Below are 15,965 nucleotides of genomic sequence, written 5' to 3' on the forward strand. Positions count from 1 at the left end.
TCATCTTGAAGAAATGTCCGTGGGATAGGGAACTTAATAGACATCACTGTGGGTGTGAAATCAGATGAACCGAAAATGACAGAGGGATACCATGAAACTATGACAAGCGTACACAGTCCTTGGTCCTACGCAGAATTGAGCAAGATTTTTTGAGGCCAGAGAGCTTTTAAGATTAGGCAATTAATTCAGGAATAGTGATGTGACCTTTCTATTCAGACCTGAAGCCGCTCTGCTAAAAATATTAACTCTTAAGAACACACAATTTACTAAAACAAGCACCAGATTCTACAGCCTCTGCCCAAATGGATTGCGTTGGCGGTTTCCATTAGTAGTGTGTATTTTAAACTTTGATGGCCTTCTCCCACTTCATATCCAAAGTTAGGACAACCACATGTCACCATGCTGAAAATATTTTAATCCTAAAAGACTGCGCTCTACAAGACTAATAGGGGAACGCGAAGGATGGGGAATGAGAAATAGGCAACAAGTCTCAGACTAGGCATCAACTGCAGGAGAGCGAAATCTAGGCAATGAATTGGGCAGACATTTAATAACTGCACAATCCAGTCTAGAATAAGGAGCAAAACCACCAGAAAATGACCATGTACAGTTTTCGGAACTGCTCTCCATTTTTGTTTCATTTTTGGTTTTCGTGCAAAACCTGCACCATTTTTCAAGCATATTGGATGTATGAGCTTAGTACAAAGGTGAGTTTCACACCACAGTATTCCAGTAACATTATGACAGGCAATGCACATCACTGCAATCGTGTTCCCTTCTAGTATCTCTCTGACAGATACTTCCTGCTGATTCCACTCATTTCCTCACATCACAACACTGCCACAGTCACATGAAACTCACGAGGGATCCATTCGCTCACACAAAGGCAGTCCGCTCATTAAGGCCATCTTAACAACGTAGTAGGTCCTGGGCAAAGCAATATACTAGGGCCCCTACTCACTCATTCATGGGAACCAACCAAAAATATCATAACATGCCCCTCCTGCGGTCCCGTGCCTTCTCTCTACAAGATTCCATACAGTGAAAGCACTCTGATTGGTGGATAGCTCCAGCCATCCAGCAATCAGCATGCTGACAGCCATTCTGTGTGTGGCTGTGGTGGCTACAGGCTGGGAGGCAAGTAGAGCATGCTTTCCCGCTGCTCTGATTGTGTGGCCACCGCCTGTCCTTGCTCGAAGGTCCCTGGAATTGTGTGGCCCTGGCAGCTGCCCAGTGGGCCTATACATTAAGATGGCCCTGTCGATCATAGCCTGATATACTCTGTACTGGTGTGAACATTGTAATCTGATAACCTGCAGGCTGCTCTATTCCCCTCCAAATTTGAACCCAGGGACATACAGTGCACTGACCTTAAAGCAAAGCATCTTAAAGAAGCACAGCTGGTGTAAGAGTTAGCATTGCTGCCGCACAGCATTGAGGTCTTGGGTTTAATTCCACCCTCGGCACCTAACTGTGCCGAGTGTGTTATACTGGTACAGATGTAGCCACAGTTATCATGGCTGCGAAGCGGCCGCACTGGCACTCCGTTTGAGGCCATGACGGGCTGCGTCTTTTGCAGCTTAATGTTAATGGCGACAGGTGCGACTAAGATACACACATATGCCGGAGTGCGCGTGCATCGCGGCAAACGAGATGCACCAACAACTAGTCGCAGCCATGATGAGCGTGGCTATATCTGTAGGTTCACTGGCTCCCAACAAAAAGGAACGACAGTGTGTAGTGTGTGTGTGTCTTTGCGTATCTAACCAAAATTAGCGTCCAGCGCCTAAGAATTTCATAGGCCGCCTTATGTGACAATAGTGAGAGGAACATACCTATGCATTATTGTATTTGTACCAAAAAAGTAGGGAGATGCTAGATACATATTGATAACTGATATTTGATGTGCACACAATGTAAACAGTGCACTTGTAATATTCCTAATAAATACTTTTTGTATTACATGATATATACTAACCCATGATTGTGGGAATTACATGAACATTATAAATGTGGCCCAACTGATGTTCCGCCACTGCTGTTAGCTAAAAAATGTGTTGACATACCATGCTCCCTCAGGGATGGGATCAAGTTTTGTCCCCAAGCGAGCAGTTACCTGGCAAATGGAGTAACTGTAGCAAATATTGAACTGCACTACTGGGACACTAGGCTTGCCATGGAAGCAGGGAAACCCTGTGCTATATGCACAGAACAGCAGAAGACTCAGTATAATTGGTGGGGCAATAAAAACAACAGGTGAGGGAGTCTTGTGGGGTTAGTTATGTAGTTTAACCCTTCCGCAGCCACAGGAGAACATACAAACGGGGCTTTAAAAAAAAAAAAAAAAGTCTGTAAAAGTACGGGTTAACTCTTTGACATGTTATGTTGTTTTGGGCACCAATGGGTTACAGTTCTCATTAACTTTCACAAACAACTGCAAATATGGTCTTTGGCGCTCTTATAAAAGAAGCCTACCCTGTAATCCCATGTCTCCATGGTTACTATGTGCTGTCCTGTCCCTTGTGCTCCGCTTGTCCACTTCAGCCTTAATTTCCTTTTTGCTGCACTCTTTGTTTTAAAAAAGACAAGGAAAAAAACAGCCCTAAAGTTAAGTCTACCCTGGTTTTTACTCATTAGGGAGCATTTATAAGATAAAAGAAACAGAGAAACAACTACAGCAGCCACAGTCTACTCTAAACTCTCATTATTCTAATACAAGTTAGAGAATGAAACAGTGTTCCGAAAAGTTGCTACGGTTACAGCACCTTTATCTAGTACATAACAGTATTTCCAGGTTAGAAATATGTTACAGGTGAAGGTGGCTGTTTATATATCTTTCTTGAGAGAAGAGGAGTGAAGAAAGGAGTAAGGGGGGGGGGGGGGGGGGGGATGGAGAAGGTTGTGAGAGAAAAGGAGAGAGAGAGAGAGAGAGAGAGAGAGAGAAAGGTGACAATGGGGATGAGAGAAAGAGGAAGATCGAGAAAACGAGAGAGAGAGAGAGAGAGAGAGAGAGAGAGAGAGAGAGAGAGAGAGAGGGATGGAGGGAGAGAGTAAAGAGGATTCAGAGAGAAAATTGAGAGGTGAAGGTGTGTGAGAGAAAAGGGAAGGAAAGAGAAAGAGATGGGAGGGAAGGGGAGGAGTGATAGGGGGGAAGAGGAAGTTGAGAGAGAGAGAGAGGGGGGCAAAAGAGGCGGGAAAAGTGAAGAGCGGGGGAGAGAAAGGGGGCTAGTGAAAGTTGATGAGAGATAGACAGAACTTGGCTTTGCACTACTGATGGATTTTGCTAGCGTGTCTGAAAATAGAATCCATTGTTTCTAATTTTGCCATACCCACTTTGGTTTTTATGGTGCATTTGCCATTATCTCTAGGGACACCAAAGCCTCTACAGCTGTTGCTAGCATTTGTTAGTGTTGCAGTGAGTACTGAGTAAGTGTTCCGGATTTCCTAATGCATCTTGGTCTATCTCCATGTGCGCTTACTGCAGGTGACTGCATTGTGGAAGCCCACAGGGCGCTATAACTGTGCTACAAATGCTAAAACACATGTTAAATATAATTGTATTCCATGCAGAAAAGGCTTTAGCAACACCACTGTGTATCTGGCCATACACTGATAAAAAATAACCTTACTAGAAAAGCAGCCGCCTCTCAAGTGTCATAAACCTGTAGGCAAATGCTTTTATTATCATCATTTATCATCATTTAACTAAGTCACAGTAAATGCCACCTGTGCTCAAGGTTAACGCTTACATTTGCAAAGGGTGACCATGTGTGATGATAGCACCGCTCTCACCTCTTGATCTTTAACATTTAAATATGAAAGTTTTACATCCATAGAGACATTTGGTGTCTATTCATAAAGCAGTGAAAAGTGCGGAGAAGTGAGCCAGTGGAGAAGTTGCCCATGGCAACCAATCAGCATTGAAGTAACATTTATAATTTGCATACTATACAATTGTATGGAGCAGCTGATTGGTTGCCATGGCCAACTTCTCCACAGGCTCATTTCTCCACACTTTTCACTGCTTCATGAACAGACCCCTAAAATATGTTACCAGACTTTAATTAGTTATTTTGCAAGAAACCTGTTTTACATGTGTTACAAATACCATGAATTTGCCTCTATCATCCAAATACTGGGAGTAGTTTTTCATCTGCAAACAGCATTGATTTATAGGCTCGTACATGTCCTGTTCTGTGCAGGATGGGTCAGCTTGGACAGAAGACTAGGGATCATTGACGCCTATGAAAAACTGTCATTCTCTGCACACAAGGCTACAGTAGCTCTACATAGGAATCCCTATTTTTTGGCATGTAAGCTCAATCAGAACCTTCATGGAGTAAGCAACTTAATGATATTTTTAAGACATGTAACTGTCTGGAAAGTAATTGAGATGGCCTAATAAATTATATAATAATGTAAAATAATAAATAATGCTCGTCAGATGCAGGTAGTGCAATAGTTAATATTTGATGCTACTTGTAAATTATACGGGCGCCGCCGTGACTTACCAGCACATTGTGGTTTTCACCTGAACAGTTGTTTCAAGTATCCAGTTATAATTTCCATGGATGCTTGTGAGCTACGGTGCCTCTATCATTAACAAGTACACCATTTTCCGTTTGTTACATTATTTTTCCATTGTAAAAAGGGCCTGATTCAGATTTGTATACTTATGCCTACGGTCCCTTCCTGTCAATCCCTCTTAAAGTGGTATTCAAATGATATATCACGCCCAATCTCCTCTCTAAAGTGATCCTGGTTATCACGCATATCGCCCCCATAGCAATCAGGTTTAGCGGCGCAAAGGGTTAGGGCACCTCGCTACCCCAGGGGTAGCTAGCTGAAATGATGATACCACGCCCATCAGCAGAAACAGAACTGGTGTGGAATGGGGTGAAAAGAATTGAATACCACCCTAATAATTTATCCTCACTGCGAGCAGCATCACAAAGGTACCTTGATGCATGGCACGCAGTGTGATCGCGGTGCATGCGCAGTCTGCCGATAATCGTACAGTTGCATGCAGATCAGCATTATATACAAAAATTCTTAATCAGGTCAAAATAGTTATATATATATATATATATATAATATATTTTGTAATCTCCAATTATTAATGCAGTAGACAACCAGAAAAAGTTATATATTTTTTTTAACCTAAATAAACGCCAATTGTTCATGATATTTATTAACTATGAACAATGGACACTTCATTTAAATGTGACAGGTTTACCTTATTTAGTCATATTTTTACAGTCAGTGCTCGCTGCAAACTGAATGTGTCAAAGCCTGATGAATAATTATCAACACGATACACAGATAATCTTTTGTATCATCACTGAGACGCAATGAAGAAGAAAAAAAATAGAAAACAGAAAAATTGCCAAAAAAATAAAGTTTTTTTTTTTTACTGCAGCAAAGTTTTTAAGAAATTCAAAGGGCTGAACAAGTAGGAAGACAAGTGTCAGATCTTCCTGCACATGATGTCATTGTGTAACACAGCTCCAACTCTGGATTCACGCCTTAGCTCTGAATAGCTAGTGCAATGGATCATCAAAAACACAGAACAAAAGAGGAGGAAGGGAACTAACTCCTTTTATTTTGATTAATACCCCGTTCACACTGCACAAAAAGCCGGTATCGACCTGGTATTTTACCAGGTCGACACGGGTCGCTGTGCAGTGTGAATGGGTCATTGCCGAATTCCCGGGTCGCCTGACCCGGTAGTTCAACCCGGGAATAAAGAAGGGCGATTCCCGGGTAATTACCAGGTCAGATGCAGTGTGAATGGGTTACCCTGGTCGATGTGACCCGGCACCCCTTCACAGTATAGGGAGAGGCGGCGCGGAGATGATCTCATCTCCAGCGCCGCCCCCAGAGGGTCTGGAAGCCACCATGTTCACACTGCACAGGTCCAATGCCGGGTAACACCCGGGAAGGACCCGTATCCAATTCCCGGGTGTGATCCGGCAATGTGAACGGGGTATTAGACACTTAAGACACTAAGGGGTATAGGCAATTGCGTTCGAATTGCCGCAAAAGTCGAAAAACGGGGCATTTTCGACAAAAAAAAACATGTCGAACAGTACTTTTTGACAAAAAAACGGACGTTTCAGATTCGACTTTTTGCAATTCGACATTTTTAAAATTCGACATGTCTGCAGTGGTAAAAATGCGGCTTTTCGACAAAAGTATATTCAATTGAAGAATGTCGATTAGACAACAGTGCTTTTCGATAGTAATTTCGTCAATTTCATTCCGCCTCACTTTGCTGGCGGAATCTAATAAAAAATTTTAAAAACATGTTTTTTTTGTGTTTTTTTTTATTGCTAATAGCATATCTATTTATATTAGAAGGGATTATCTACTTGATTTGTGTATTAGGAGACACAAGTATTATTTATATATTTTTTTAAAGATTTCTTTTTTTTAACTGACTAATAGAGAGAGCATGGTTTTCAGTGGGAATGGGTTAAAATCCTGAAAAAAAATGCGTGGGGTCCCCCCTCCTAAGCATAACCAGCCTCGGGCTCTTTGAGCCGGTCCTGGTTGTAAAAATACGGGGGGGGAAATTGACAGGGGATCCCCCATATTTTTAGAACCAGCACCGGGCTCTGCGTCCGGTCCCGGTGCAAAAAATACGGGGGACAAAAGACGTAGGGGTCCCCCGTATTTTTAACACCAGCACCGGGCTCCACTAGCTGGAGAGATAATGCCACAGACGGGGGACACTTTTATATCGGTCCCTGCGGCCGTGGCATTAAATCCCCAACTAGTCACCCCTGGCCGGGGTACCCTGGAGGAGTGGGGACCCCTTAAATCAAGGGGTCCCCCTCCAGCCACCCAAGGGACCCCTTTCAGTGCGTGGATCGGGTATGCGGTTTGTTTTTTTGCCAAGTACGTGGATTACAAAAAAAAGAACAGGACACACTGGATTTAGGTGAGTATAATTTTATTTTCAGGTACCCCGGATTCTACTTGGAGACGTGGACAGAGTCGGCGTGTGAACATAGGTAAGTATGTGTGTGTCGGCATGTATGTAATAAAGTTTTACTTTCACGGTGTGCGTGTCCTGTTTTTATTTGGGTATTTTTTTGCAGAAGAACTACAGGTACCAGCGGGCCCGTTTTACCCCCGCATGCTGGTACTTGTGGTTCTCCAAGTACCAGCTTGCGGGGGAGGCTTGATGGGACTTGTAGTTCTTCTGCAAAAAAACAATATTCTTTTATTTTACACAAGGCTATCAGCCCCCCATCCGCAGCCCGTGGATGGGGGGGGGGGCAGCCTCGGACTTCACCCCTGGCCCTTGGGTGGCTGGAGGGGGGGACCCCTTGATTTAAGGGGTCCCCACTCCTCCAGGGTACCCCGGGCCAGGGGTGACTAGTTGGGGATTTAATGCCACGGGGGCAGGGACCGATATAAAAGTGTCCCCCGGCTGTGGCATTATCTCTCCAGCGATTGGAGCCCGGTGCTGGTGTTAAAAATACGGGGGACCCCGACGTCTTTTGTCCCCCGTATTTTTTGCACCAGGACCGGACACAGAGCCGGTGCTGGTTCTAAAAATATGGGGGATCCCCTGTCAATTTCCCCCCGTATTTTTACAACCAGGACCGGCTCAAAGAGCCCGAGGCTGGTTATGCTTAGGAGGGGGGACCCAACACAATTTTTTTTATGGTTTTTTAACCATTTTAGTGCCGTCAGAAAAGTCGAATCCAGGACGCACTTATCCGTCAATTGGTCCGTTTTTCGACAGCGGGACTGTCGAATCCGTTTTTAATTGAATATGTCGAATTCCGGCACCCGCCGGCCGGGATTCGACGGTCGAATTGTGTCGAATTTAAAAACGGGGGTAAAAAGACGCAATTCCTCCGGAATTGCATATACCCATAAGGGTTCAATCCAATCACAGACGAAGGGTGCGAGTTGCCATTGCAGCGGCACAGAAATGCTGGCAACATCACCGCATCTCGCGCCCTTCGCAGCCCGATCTCACACCAGAATTTGCACAAATTTGACGTAAAATGCGGCTGTTGCACTAACTCACAGGGGGAAAGAACATTAGGGGTAATTCAGACCTGATCGCAGCAGCAAATTTGTTAGCAGTTGGGCAAAACCATGTGCACTGCAGGGGGGCAGATATAACATTTGCAGAGAGAGTTAGATTTGGGTGGGTTATATTGTTTGTGTGCAGGGTAAATACTGGCTGCTTTATTTTTATACTGCAATTTAGATTTCAGTTTGAACACACCCCACCCAAATCTAACTCTCTCTGCACATGTTATATCTGCCCCCCCCCCCCCCCCTGCAGTGCAACATGGTTTTGCCCAACTGCTAACAAATTTGCTGCTACGATCAGGTCTGAATTACCCCCATTGCCCACAATTGGATTGACCCCTACACTGTTTTTTTGTTTATTTGTTTTTTTACTTAAACTGATAACTACAGAAGTGCAAATGGAAATAAATACATTTCCTCTGGATACATATGGGGAGAGGGAGAGTTCAATTGTTTTTGGGCGCCCGCAGCTCCTCTTTCATTGGTCCTGTTCAATTGTTTGTGCAGATGGGCGCGAATACTGCAGGCGCCCTTTATTTCTGCTCACAGAGGTGGCGAGCTGATATCTGCGAAAAGTCCATCTTTTGGGGGCCCAAACTTCCGCTTAGCCAGCGTGCCCAATACTTTGCACAGGTTTAGCCTCTTTACACGTATAAACCTAATGCTTCAGGGTGCTACAAGCATGATAAGTAATTGGAACCTGCGGCACTCATGCACATCTGCAGAACAAATTAATATTGCCGGTCAGGCGCCTATTACTTAAATGCGCCCATAAACAATTGAATTACCCCATAGGCTTAAATTTGCTTATTAAGATCCAGTAGGCAGTGAAGTGTGGCCCTCTGTGCCTATTACTTCTACTTTCCACCAAAACCCTGTATGCAGCGTATCTGTTCTGCCGGCGCTTGGAGATGACATCATCCCCATGCGCTGGTGATCCGGCTCTCCATAGGCTTTAAACAGGACCCATGTCGGATGACCCGGGTCATCTGTTTACACTGCGCCGTCACCTTTGTCCTTCCTAGGTAACTGGGCCCAGGTTTTTTTTTTTTTTTGGGACCCTTTTCCACTGAACTGCGAACAGGGTTGATACATCCAATAACATGGGTTATTGTGGCAGTAGAATAGGAGTGTAAATAATACCCCTTTCACACCGCACAAAAAAAAATGGTATCGACTTGGCATATTGCCAGGTCGACACGGGTCGGCGTGCGGTGTGAAAGTGCCATAGTTGAAATCCCGAGTCGACTGACCCAGTAATTCAACACGGGAATAAAGCAGTGTTATTCCCGGGTTGAATACCGGTTCAGTGGCAGCGTAAACGGGCTCCCGGGTTGATGTGACCCGGGACCCATTCACTACAACAGGGAAAGGCGGCACGGAGGTGATCTCATCTCCCAGTACCGCCTCCGCTGCCGGCTCCGCCCCCCCCCCCGCCGCTATGGCAACCCACTTGGCATATTTCCGGGTCAGGGAAGCCAGCATCAGCGTCCAATGCCAGGTACCACCCAGGAAGGACCCGTTTCCAATTCCCGGGTGGGATCCGGCATAGGCGGTGTGAAAGGGGCATAAGTGAATTGTAAGAAAGTAGAGTACACTTATACCCCTTTCACATCGCCAATTTAACTAGTGTTATTGCCACGTCGGGACGGGTTGAAGTGCGGGGTGAACGATCCAAAGTCAATAACCCGGGTCGTATTTCAACCCAGGTTAAAAGAAGGGCTATTCCCTGGTCGGACCCGGGTTATTATGCATGTAAAAGCTATAGACCCGAGATATACAATAAGGGTGTGAGAAAGTAGTGCTTATTGGCTGTTTCCATGTCAGCTGACTGAGGCCTGCACACAGAGACCCCTCCCTTCTTAACTGTCCTTTTAAAATGACATCACACTGTTTTATCATGGGCGACCCGGGTTGAGTAAAAAGGCACCAACCCTGCAATAACCCGGGAATAACCCTGGTCAATAATGCGATGTGATGGGCACTGACCCGGGTCGGACCCTGGTTCAAAACCCGGGTCCGACCCGGGTTTGCAATGTGAAAGGGGTAACACATGCATTATAGAAGGGGCGTGGTTCAGGTGGAGGGGCGTGGTTCAGGTGGAAGGATGTGGTTCACATGGATTTATAGATCCATCTATAGTTCTATAGATTGTAAGCTTGCAAGCAGGGCCTTCCTATGACTGTTTGTTATTACCCAGTTTTGTTTGATCACTGTTATTTCCAATTGTAAAGCGCAACGGAATTTGCTGCGCTATATAAGAAACTGTTAATAAATAAATAAATAAATAAATAAAATGGAGGAAATTAATACTTTTGTTGGCGAAAGATAGTCATGCATAAAAGCTTCTTTTTTTTTTTTTATACAAGTAACAATCCAGTAAATTATATGGAGGATAGTAAATACGTATTAAAAGATCAAAGATAGTTGCCGTGAGCTAAAAAGAAATATTGGTCAATTGTCACGAACACATACAGAAATACAGCTCTATTACTTTATTACAAGCCAAATGCATCCGTCACACATCTTTGGTAAAGAGAGACAAATAAACAAATCTCCAAGTTGGAAGCATGGATTTTTATTCCCATAAAGGTATGTTTGATGGCACAATCTTATGGCCCCTACTCCTATCATTGTCTCTCAGCCGGTAGCCTCCCCCAATCACATCATGACACTGGCCCTGTCACATGCAGCCCTGTCCTCTCTGACATATTCGCAGGGATGGACAGGTCACTGCCTCCCACATGATCAGAAGCACATCCAGAGCCTGTCACCACTCTGATGATAGCAGGTTGTTCTAGCAGGAAATGAGGACACAATAAGGAGCGCACACCCTAGGCAAAATGTACCTTAGAAAAGTAACTCTGCTTAATGCGATAGTTCAGTTATGGTTCAGAGTCGGTCACACCATGCTCTTCTTTGTACGGCATCATTTGCAAAATAGATGCTTTAAAAACACTGATAAACAGAGGCCATAAAATATAGAACTACATGCACAAAGGTAAATAGGTAGCAAATGTAATCTATAAAGGCACCTAGACCAGTCTGTTTCGTTTTCTAAAATATGGTGCCTGTTTCTCTAACGAATGATGACTGCTACAGAAGAATCAGTAATGTTGTACTGCAACTGTCTAGAAGGGAGTACTCAGTCTATTCAAAAATATTCTATCTGAACGGCTATGAGAATGGAATCCATTAACCACATACCCGCTTATATTTGCTATTGGTAGCGCTTGTGGTGTTGCGCAGTTCTTCACACTGTGTCTCATCCATTTATTTGCAATGGCAGCAAGTAAACGCAATGGTTCATCCCCACCAAACCAAACTGATTGCAAGTGCAAACGCTCACTAACCACAGCATGTTGCGTTTCCCGCTAGAAGTCCTACAGCAATTCAGGCTTTAGGCCATCAGAAATGAGAAACCACTTTGGTTTCATTAAAATTGCATCACGCTTTAATTTTTTTATTCCAAATTTTTGGGTGTATTTACTAAGCCTTGGATGGAGAGAAAGTGGATTGAGGTAAAGTACCAACCAACCTGATCCTAACTGTCCATTTTAAAACCCTGCCTGTGACATGGCAATTAGACACTGGCTGGCTGGTACTTTGGGGGGAGATGTACTAAGCAGTGATAAAAGTGGAGAAGTCAACCAGCTGAGAAGTTGCCCATGGCAACAAATCAGCATTGATGTAACATTTATAATTTGCATACTAAAAAAGTATACAGAGCAGCTGATTGGTTACCATGGGCCACTTCTCCACTGGCTCACTTCTCCATTTCTATCACTGCAAAGTACATATCCCCATTTATCTCCGTCCAAGGCTTAGTAAATAGACCCCTTAGACCTTAAAAATCGTAATATACTGATGGCTAGAATAATACAAGATTTTCCTTCACACACACACACTTATATTTTATTGCATTGTGCTGTTTTGCATAATTGTTTTACAATTATTATTTGGAGACACAGGATTAACCAATTATCCATGGTATAATTTATCACAGACAAGGTTTAGGAGAGAGACTCATAAGATGGGTCACATGACCATTCATTTTATAGACATACAGTACTGTACATCGGCAACATGTGAGCTCATTAATAGTCAAGATAGAAATGTTACTTTTAAACTCCTTATTTTCCAACATTTTTTTAGTAACTTTATACAGACAGCAAAGTGAATAAAATGGACATTAAAAAAACAAACAAACACCAAGCATTATAAAGCAGATTCTCGCACATAATTACAGAAATTAAGATTCAAATACAGTATATGATGGGGTAAATGTAAAGAGGTGACATTACCCATAGCAACCAATTAGATTCTGTCTATAATGTTCTAGGATTCAATAGAGAAATTATAAACAGACTGATTGGTTGCTATAGGCAACATCACCTCTTTTCACTTTCAGCAGCTTTATTTATTTATTATTATTTATTAGCAGTTTCTTATATAGCGCAGCATATTCCGTTGCGCTTTACAATTAGAACAACAATTATAGAACAAAACTGGGCAAAGACAGACAGACAGAGGTAGGAAGGCCCTGCTCGCAAGCTTACAAGCTTTAGTAAATTTACCCCAACTTCATTAGCGAGCAACTCTCCACTAGGAAATATTATCAAAATAAGCAGTTCTGATAATAAATGTGCCCTTAGGAAATGGTCACGCAGGTCTTTCTGCTGTCCGCAGATCTCAGGTGTGTTTCCCAGGTATTGCTGCTCATTGGTTCGTACATTAGAAATAATCATATGTGCATATAAACTAAAAACACTACGCTACTGTATTCCTTACAGGCAACAAAATGTTGTTTATTTCACAGCAACATATTACAAGAATGTACAGACACATTATAAATTAGTCGGTAATAACTTAAAATTCAACCACATACAAATGATCACGATTGATTCACTAGTGTGTGTATATATATATATATATATATATATATATATATATATATATATTATATGATACAATATATTATATGATACAATATTATATGATACAATACTGAAGCACGTTTAGAGAAGAGTTAGCGGCTGGAGTGATAAGATGAGTTTTATCAGACCTAGGCCGATAACTCATACTTAAGTGATAGCGCACTTCTAATTTATTTGGGTTTTGCAAATCTACTTGATACTAATCAATTATGTCACTGCAATCAGTCACCAGTCTCACCCCTCCCCCTAAAAAAAACCCCTACATACTCTATATATTATACATTAAATTACAATTTAAAAAAAAAAATGTATTTAAATTTTGATAGTTACTTAATGACTATCAATAGTAGATATTACTTACAATATTGTCAAATACTATTGTTTTATTATATCTATTGAAAATTGTATTTAATAATACATGTAGACAAGTCAAAACAAATGCATCAAAATGTATCCTGACAATAATTATTTTATTTTCTATAAAACACTATAATATGACCAAGGCATAGTGTGTTTCGCCCTTTGGATCTGTATGAATTCTGCGGCTCACCATGGATATAATGTATATTTCCCAGAATCCTTTGCTGATCTAATATACTGTATTCCTGTTGGAAACTAGCAATGTGCTGCAGTGAGCAATCTGTACATGCTGTGTGGGGAATCTCTCAAAGCACGATGACAGAATGTCATGGCAACAAAAGGACATTTTGATTAAATAAATGTAAATTGTTAAAATATACCATTTTTAAAAAAAATGGGAAATATAAGATTTTAAATATTCAGTGACAAAACAGAGAATCCCTGGCAATATACTAATGGCTGGGAGAGTCTAGAGACCATTTTTGTGCAGGCTGTATACATTTTTCTATTCCACTAAAAACCAGTGATCAAGCGACAGACAAAATTGTCACCATTCTATTCCAAACGGCTATTATGCATACAAAAACCTAGTATATAATTTAAAAAAAAAATCCATATAGAATGAACACATTTGAAATGACAAATCAATTCTGATTCTGTTCTTTTATTATTATATTACAAACAATATTATATCCGCCATCCTAGTAGGTTGGTGTACTGATGCCAATACAGGACAGATTCCCAATGGTCATTAAACACTATGAAAATCAGAATAAAAATGGTCTCTCCTTTTACTGGAGAAACCAATGCAGGATCCAGGCACCTATAACCATATAGAGTGGTCATTATCTGTACACCCAAGCAGCTTTTTCCCCAATGTACATATTTTTAGGAATGCATTGATATGGGTGAGAGAGAGTATATATTTCTAAATAACAGTACCATACGTAGACCTTTTCCATCAGAAAAAGACAGCGGCTGCTGCGGAACACCTTAGAAAGCCCATCTGTCAATCATCCCAATGCTTGTGCATTTGGAAACAATGACAGCCCTCTTTCGTGCGAGATGTTCTGCAGCAGCAGAGGCCTTTCCCTCCTGGCAAACTGTCCAGATTTTGAGCCCTGACAGCACATACAATGGCAGCCAAGCCAATAGCTGGGTTACTCGTCTTTTCCCAAATAATTCCACACAGCTCCTTCCAGTGCAATCAATTCATTCTTAATCGCCGGCAATGGGCACCAAGGCTGGGTATACATTGCAAAGGTGTCAATAAGGAACCCAAAATATGGATCAGCCCCAACATATAATACATGACCCCTCATTAAGATGACAATGACAATATATGGGCTACAGAAAGACCCCAATGCTCCTCCCACCTTAAGTATTCATATGTGATATGTGCCCCCCCATCACCACTGCAGATCAGTGCCCAGACATTGCCAGGGTATCAGCAGCACTTACTGTGGCAGAGGTCAGGCTGTTGTCCGCTAGGGTAAGATGATGGGGTTCCCATCTCCTTAGGAATTTGGAGGTGAGGATCTTGCTCAGGAAGGTCCTGGGGTGCCTGATGACACAGACCTGGATGTCCCCCTCTTGCAGCAGTTTGTATCTCATCCCATTGAAGTGCACCATGGATCTCCTGCAGGGCACAGCCCCCGATTTCCCCCCATCTGGAGCAGCCATCTCCCCCAGCAGGGGCTTGGTCTCCTCTATGGGTCTGTGATCACTGCCCCCACACGAGCTGCTAGTAAAATCCATAGCAACTAGTGAATAGAACCAGGTCTCTTCCCTTCTGCTCTTTCCTCCCCCCAGAAATCCAGCCAGCAGTTCAACAGGGAGGAAGACAAGAAGGCAGATCCCCTGATACAAAGTATCTCAGAGGGTCCTGGACATTGCCAGCGATCTGCAGGGTCACATCCACATTTTATCCAAGAGGGGAAGCCAGTAGCCCCCTGATCCAGAGAGTGGTGGGGGCTGCCAGGCTGGGGAGCCCTTGGAGTGTGTGGTGGGATCTCTGCTTCTTCCTATGTCTCCCCAGCATGTAGCTGTGTTACGTGTGTTAGTGTGTGTGTATATGTGTGAGAGTGAGTGAGTGAGTGTGTATGTATGTGTGTGTGTGTGCTACAGAGTAGCAAATGCTAAAAGATTGCAGCAGCTTCTCTGCGCTGATTGGCCGCCGCCGGGTCATGTGCTCGTTGAATGACGTCAATGGCAGAAGCAGGCAGCAGATCAGGATGCGTATTGTGAGTGTGTGTGTGTCTGCTGCAGGGGAGGGGAGGGTGTCATTACAGGAGGAGAGGGGGGTGGCTGGGGACAGGAGCAGGGCATAGCCAGGTCTCCATCTTTACAGCACCTGAGTGTTCACAGGTTCACTCTCAAGTACAGAGGCTAGCACCAGCATTTACACATGTTAATTGTTTGTTGTGCTTAATGTATTCAAGAGTATATATCTACAGACATACCTAGATCTATTTATAAAGAGAGAGATAGAAAAATGTGTGTGTGTGTATATATATATATATATATATATATATATATATATATATATATATATATATATATATATATATACCTCCCAACATGACCCTCTCCAGGAGGGACAGAATGTTC

General features: G+C 42.9%; 1 protein-coding gene across 4 annotated transcripts in view; it reads right to left on the minus strand.

Annotated features, from left to right (window-relative positions):
- CMIP (c-Maf inducing protein) overlaps positions 1-15,531 on the minus strand; it is a 206,378-nt gene extending 190,847 nt beyond the window's left edge. For 3 of the 4 annotated variants that reach the window (XM_063945563.1, XM_063945562.1, XM_063945561.1), the window contains exon 1: positions 14,817-15,530. In XM_063945563.1, the coding sequence (XP_063801633.1) occupies positions 14,817-15,113 (297 nt within the window). In that variant the 5' untranslated portion in view covers positions 15,114-15,530. Of the gene's footprint in view, positions 1-14,816 lie in introns of all 4 variants that reach the window. The other variant, XM_063945560.1, reaches the window with a different exon arrangement.
- Positions 15,532-15,965: the final 434 nt, after the last annotated feature.

Source organism: Pseudophryne corroboree, chromosome 11 (assembly GCF_028390025.1).
Source record: "Pseudophryne corroboree isolate aPseCor3 chromosome 11, aPseCor3.hap2, whole genome shotgun sequence".
In the NCBI taxonomy this organism is placed as follows: domain Eukaryota; kingdom Metazoa; phylum Chordata; class Amphibia; order Anura; family Myobatrachidae; genus Pseudophryne; species Pseudophryne corroboree.